Here is a 6,444-nt window from a genome sequence, read left to right on the forward strand (position 1 = left end):
AGCATTGATACAATGGGCAAATGGCCTCCCACTATTACGTCTATAGTTTGAAGAGTTAAGCACTATGTCAGGATTATGATTGAGCCATACCTGAGGTTGTCCACTAACATCTATTTCTTTTTCAAAAAAAAAGTGAGTAGCGTGCCTACTTATTGTACTGACTAGTTCTAGTTCCAGGACTTGGACCTCTGCCCAGATATTCCCACTTGCTGGTTCATTCTTTCAGACCCTGGTCAGCTGGCCTGAGAGTGACCACCCATAAACTGACCAAGCAAACAAGAATAAAGAACTTTTCATGTTTTCTGGACGTCCCAATATACTATATGGTCAAAGTACTTTTAAACTGCAGTCACTTTTGTAATGTGGGAAGTGCAACAGACAGTTTGTTCACAGCAAGCTCTTTGCAATGTATTAATGACGGAGTGCATCAACCTTTGCTGATTTGACCTTTCCTTAATGCAAAGTTATCTAACTCTGTCCTCCTGGCTGGAGTCAGCCCTCTTAGTGCAGCCCACAGAGGCAAACCTGGGAGATCCTGTTTTTTATGAATCAGCAATTCATTGGATAAATCTGATCATCAACAGGAAGTCTGCTGCAGAAACTCATCAATAGAAGTATCTAAAATCTTTTAAAAAATTTTAAATTCAGGACTGGATTTACCACGTCTTGTCGTACGAGAGGGATTCCTCGGCTGCTGTTACTGTAAAAAGGTAAGCTCCTGGAGTCAGCCAACTATCAGGGTTCATGCTCCCTGATCCTAAAATATATTTGGAGAGGATGCTCGAGCTTTCCAACACCGGCACTGGTAATCTGTCTATGGGCTATGAGCAGCAGACAAAGTAGGGAATGTATTGTCTGATGTATGGATTAGGATTTACGACAATAACTTGCGTTTATCACGCACCATTAATGTAGAAAAATGTCTCAAGGTGTTTTGCAGGACAGAATCATAAGAACATAAGAACTAGGAGCAGGAGTAGGCCATCTGGCCCCTCGGGCCTGCTCCGCCATTCAATGAGATCATGGCTGCTCTTTTGTGGACTCAGCTCCACTTTCCGGCCCAAACACCATAACCCTTAACCCTTTATTCTTCAAAAAAACTATCTATCTTTATCTTAAAAACATTTAATGAAGGAGCCACAACTGCTTCACTGGGCAAGGAATTCCATAGATTCACAACCCTTTGGGTGACGAAGTTCCTCCTAAGCTCAGTCCTAAATCTACTTCCCCTTATTTTGAGGCTATACCCCCTAGTTCTGCTACCACCCACCAGTGGAAACAACTTGCCCGCATCTATCCTATCTATTCCCTATCAAAGTTTGACAGCCAAGGTGTCCCCTGTATTATAAGAGTTTGGCATAGAAAGGGTTAACATGGGACTGGGTACAGTATTCCAACACTCATGTAAAGGAACACATGCCCCAAATCTAGAGGGCAGTCTTGTACTGGACAAAGACATGTGCAGAGATAAGCATGGAGACAGCTCCTAGCTAATAACTTATGCTGTACCCATAATAAGGGGGCATAATCTTTAAAATTAGAGATGCGGAAATGAAAATAAAGAACTGAATATATATCCTGGAGCATTGAAATGAGCACAAATACTGCTATATGTAAATGAGCAGAATATATCTGAGAATAAAACATGAAACATTTAATCATGACTTGAAATATTTTACAGGACAAATATTCTGAAATTAAACCTTTACTTCCAAGAGATTAATTACAGGACGATACAGGAGGACCCTGCCCTGACAGTAAGTTTCTACGGTGCACATCAACCATTTCAACCTATATTCCCCAAAGCGGGGTGGGGTGCAGAGGTTGATTCTAACTTTGTCTAACTGTCTGTGTGAAGTTTGCACGTTCTCCCAGTGTCTGCATGGGTTTCCTCCGGGTGCTCCGGTTTCCTCCACAGACCAAGATGTGCAGGTTAGACGGATCGGCCATGCTAAATTGCCCCTTAGTGTCCAAAAGGTTAGGTGGGGCTAATGGTTTTCTGGGATAGGGTTGGGGTGTGAGCCTAGATGGGGTGCTCTTTCAGAGGGTTGGTGCAGACCTGATGGGCCAAATGGCCTCCTTCTGCATTGGAAGGATTCTATGATTTTGAAAGTATTTGTGGCTCCACACATTTGCAGTTGAGGCCCATAAAAGGCACAAAGTGCCAGACACTGTTGCACCATGCAGTGCACAGGACCAGGCTGGAGTGAATAGTTCACTTTTACTCGGGCATGGAAGGCGATTCAATGTATTGGTAGTGTCTGCAATAGGGAGTGATTGTACAAGGCGTGTGACTTAATGTTCCAACTGGTTTATTTTTTTTAATGGATTATTTCATGGGAAGTGGGCATCAATGGCTAGGTCTGCATTTGTTGCCCGTCCACAATTTCCCTCAAGAAGTTGGTGGCGAGCTGCCTTCTTGAACTACTGCAGTCCATGCGCTAAAGGTACTCCCATAGTGTTTTTAGGAGGGGAGATCCAGAATTTTGACCCAGTGACACTGAAGGAAAGGTGATAGGGTTCCAAGTCTGGTTCAGAGGGGAATTTGCAGGTGGTGGTGTTCCCATGCATTTGCTGTCCTCGTCTTTCTAGGTGGGAGAGGCTGTGGGTTTGGAAGGTGCTGTCAAAGGAGGCTTGACAAGTTGCTGCAGTGCATCCTGTACATGGTACTCCCTGCTGCTACTGTGCATTGGTGGTTGAGGGAGTGAATATTTAATATGGTGGATAGAGTGACAAATAAGCAGACTGCTTAATCCTGAATGGGGTTCAGTTTTTTGAGTATTGTTGGATCTGCAATCCTCCCGGAAAATGGAAAGTATTCCATCACATTCTCGATTTGTGACTTGTAGATGGTGAACAGGCTTTGGGAAGTGAGGAGGTGAATTACTTGCCACAGAATTCCCAGCCTCTGATCTGGTCTTTGAAAAAAAAAAATTGGAGCAGGTATAGGCTATTCAGCGCCTTCAAACCCACTTCTGTAGCTACAGTATTGACATGACTGGTCCAGTTAAGGTTTCGGTCAATGGTACCTCTCAGGATGTTGATAGTGGGGATGATAATGCCATTGAATGTCGAGGTGAGATGGTTAGATTCTTTCCTGTTGAGATGGTCATTACCTGGCACTTGTGTTCCACAAGATTTACTTGCCATTTATCCACCCAAGCCTGAATGTTGTCCAGGTCTTGCTGCATATGGCCACTCGCCGCTTCATAGAATCATAGGCAGTATCTGAGTCGTCGCAAATGGTGCTGAACATTGCACAATCATCACTTCTTACCTTATGATGGAGGGAAGGTCATTGAAGTAGCTGAAGATGGTTTGGCTTAGGACCCTGGGGAACCTCTGGGACTAAGATGATTGCCCTCCAACCATCTTCTTTTGTGCTAAGTATGATTCCAACCAATGGAGAGTCGGCACACCCTCCCAGATTCCCATTAACTCCAGTTTTGCTCAGGTTCCTTAATGTCACGCTTGGTCGAATGTTGAGTTGATGTCAAGGGCAGTCACTCTAACCTCACTTCTTGAGTTCAGCTCTTTGTCCATGTTTCGGTTTGATTCCCGGCTTGAGTCACTGTCTGTGCGGAGTTTGCACGTTCTCCTCGTGTCTGCGTGGCTTTCCTCCATGTGCTCCGGTTTCCTCCCACAGTCCAAAGATATGCAGGTTAAGTGGATTGGCCATTCTAAATTGCCCTTAAGTGTCCAAAAGGATTAGGTTGGATTACAGGGATAAAGGGAATAGGGTGAGGCATGGGGCTTAAGTCTTTCCAAGGGCCGGTGCAGAACCGATGGGCTGAATGGCCTCCTTCTGCATTGTAAATTCTATTCTATGAACCCGGGTCCTTGGCATCGTGAGGCATCAGTGCTAACCACTGCACCACCGTGCCATCCCTTAGGTTCCTTTTCTTGAATATATAATGGTTTGTTTGTCCTTCGTTATTTCCTTTTGTATGCCCATTTTGTAGATTCCCATTTTTCTTCATTTAAAAAAAGCTATTGTGTATTATCCATAGCAAATGTTACTGTAAATAATTGTAAAACCAATAAAAATATTTTTCTCAAGAAGATTGGCGAGGACCAGGTGGAGTAGACATTTCCCTCCTGTTGGTTCCCTCACCACCTGCTGCAGGCCAGTCTAGCAGTTATATCCTTTCGGACTTGGCCAGCTCAATCAGTAGTGGTTCTACCCAGCTACTCTTGGTGATGTCATTGAAGTCCCCCACCAGAGTACATTCTGAATCCTTGCCCCTTCATTGCTTCTTTCAATTGGTGTTCAGCATGGAGGACAACTGATTTATCAGGTTTGGATGTGTGTGGGAAGGTGGGGCGGGGGGGGGAGCAGTGCTGTACATGATCATCAGTAGGAAGTTCCTTGCCCATGTTTGACCTGGTGCCATGAGACTCCAAGGAGTCTCGAGTCAATGTTGAGGACTCTAAGCGCATCACTTTCCCAATTCTATACCGTTGTGCCGCTGCCTCTGCAAGATCGGTTCTGCCCTTGGGACTGGATATACCCAGGGTTGAGGATGGTTATCAAATTCGCAGATCACAATATGTAGACAATGTCAGGCTGTTGCTTGACTAGTTCTTCCAAATTTGGCACAAGGCCCCAGACATTAGAAAGGAGGACTTCAGAGGGCTGACGTGCCAGATGGCCTGTCAAGCTTTATTCCTTTTTAATTTTTCTGTAGTGGTTTGATGAACTAAGTGACATTTTAGGTGACATTTAAGAGTCGACCACATTGCTGTAAGTCTGGAGTTACATCTAGGCCAGGCCAGGTAACTACAACAGATTTCCTCCCTAAAGGATTTTTGCAACAATTGCTGATTGTTTCATGGTCACCATTAATGAAAATAGTTTTTGAATACAAATTAATTTACGATTAAAATTCCATCAGTTACCCTGTTGGGATTTGAATCAGTGTCCCCAAAGCATTAACCTGGGTCTCTGGATTTCCAGTCCAATGTCATTACCACTATGCTACCACACAGTTCCTCTACTCTTGTATACATTTAGATTGCAAGAGAAACCTTTTCCTGATGTTTCTCTGACTCTTTTCCAGAGTGACTGGCTTCCCTCCAAACTCGGCGGCCAATTTGGATTCTGGATGGGTGGCTCTATTCTCTGTATCATTGAGCTGACTGAGATCCTGATTGACTGCCTGTGGATCACTGTCATCAAGGTGGTGAAGTGGTATGTGGAGCGCAGAGCCCGTCGAGCACGGAAGCATCACTCTGACTCACCGTCAACCATTGCCCAGTCAATCCAAGCTCACACGAATGCTGGATTCCAACCAGACCAGCCTGAAGCCTGTATGGAGAGGCCGTGTGCCCTGGCGATCCCAGGGACACCCCCTCCTCAGTACGACTCACTCCGGATACACCCAATTCACCAGCGTGCCATAACTTGGAATGATGAGAATTAATGTTTCGAGCCACATTCCAACAACGCAAGCAAAATCATCGCTGCTTCTTCATGTGTGCAGGTACCTGCATGGCACAATCTATCAAGTTCATGCCCCCCAAAACATATGCATTCCCAATCACGTACTGCAATTTGTAAATAAGAACTTGTATTATTCATGAGCTTAAGATGTCCCAAGTTGTTTCACAATGAAGTACTTTTGAAGTGTAGTCACTGTTGTATTTTAGGAATTACAACAGCCAATTAATACACAGCAAGATCCCACAACAACAACACCAAGATAAGTAATCAGGTACTCTGTTTTGGTGGTTGGCTGAGGAATAAACATTGGTCACGATACTGGGGAGAACATGCTGCTCTAATTGGAAGAGTACAATTGAATATATTATGGCCACCTGAGAGGGCTGCTGTGGCCTAGATTTAACATCTCATCTGAAACATGGGAACTTCAAAAGTGCAGTGTTACCTCAGTACCACACCAAGGGAGTCAATCTGGATTACCGCTTCAGATCTCTGGAGTGTGAGTTGAATCAACAATCTTCTGACTTAGAGGCAAGAACACTACTCACTGAGCCATGATTGGCACTACACTGAGCATCGGAAATATTGACTATATTGTAATTTGAAATGTTTAGCCAGACCTATGCTTCAAATGTGATGGATTGAACAAGGCACAAAAGTTAAATAAGAGTTTGTTAACAATCCTTTGATTTGAGAAAATAAAAATATATTTGTTAAAATAAAATGTGCTATTGAAAAAGATGGAAATAAATGAGTATTCCAGAGAGTCTGAGTAGTGTGCATCTTGTGGATATCGACATTCCAGAAACTTCTCACAGCTGCAGGCTTGTGGGAAACCGAAGCAACCATGGGCATTACCAGAAATACTCATAATGTTCATAATGCACCAGTTGATCACATGGACAGGGCAGTGGAGTTAAAATCCCAACATGGGAAGTTGAATTGGCTGAATGTGGTAATTAGCGGGCTGAACCAGGGAAAGTGAGCTTAAAAAGTGCCAG

At 44.0% G+C, this 6,444-nt stretch overlaps 1 protein-coding gene across 1 annotated transcript in view; it reads left to right on the top strand.

Annotated features, from left to right (window-relative positions):
• LOC119978761 (amiloride-sensitive sodium channel subunit beta-like) overlaps positions 1-6,181 on the top strand; it is a 28,643-nt gene extending 22,462 nt beyond the window's left edge. The window contains exons 10-12 of the mRNA XM_038820618.1: positions 649-710; positions 1,682-1,757; positions 5,061-6,181. Of these exons, the coding sequence (XP_038676546.1) occupies positions 649-710; positions 1,682-1,757; positions 5,061-5,423 (501 nt within the window). The 3' untranslated portion in view covers positions 5,424-6,181. The remainder of the gene's footprint in view (positions 1-648; positions 711-1,681; positions 1,758-5,060) is intronic.
• Positions 6,182-6,444: the final 263 nt, after the last annotated feature.

The sequence above is a fragment of the Scyliorhinus canicula genome, chromosome 15, assembly GCF_902713615.1.
Source record: "Scyliorhinus canicula chromosome 15, sScyCan1.1, whole genome shotgun sequence".
Lineage (NCBI taxonomy): Eukaryota > Metazoa > Chordata > Chondrichthyes > Carcharhiniformes > Scyliorhinidae > Scyliorhinus > Scyliorhinus canicula.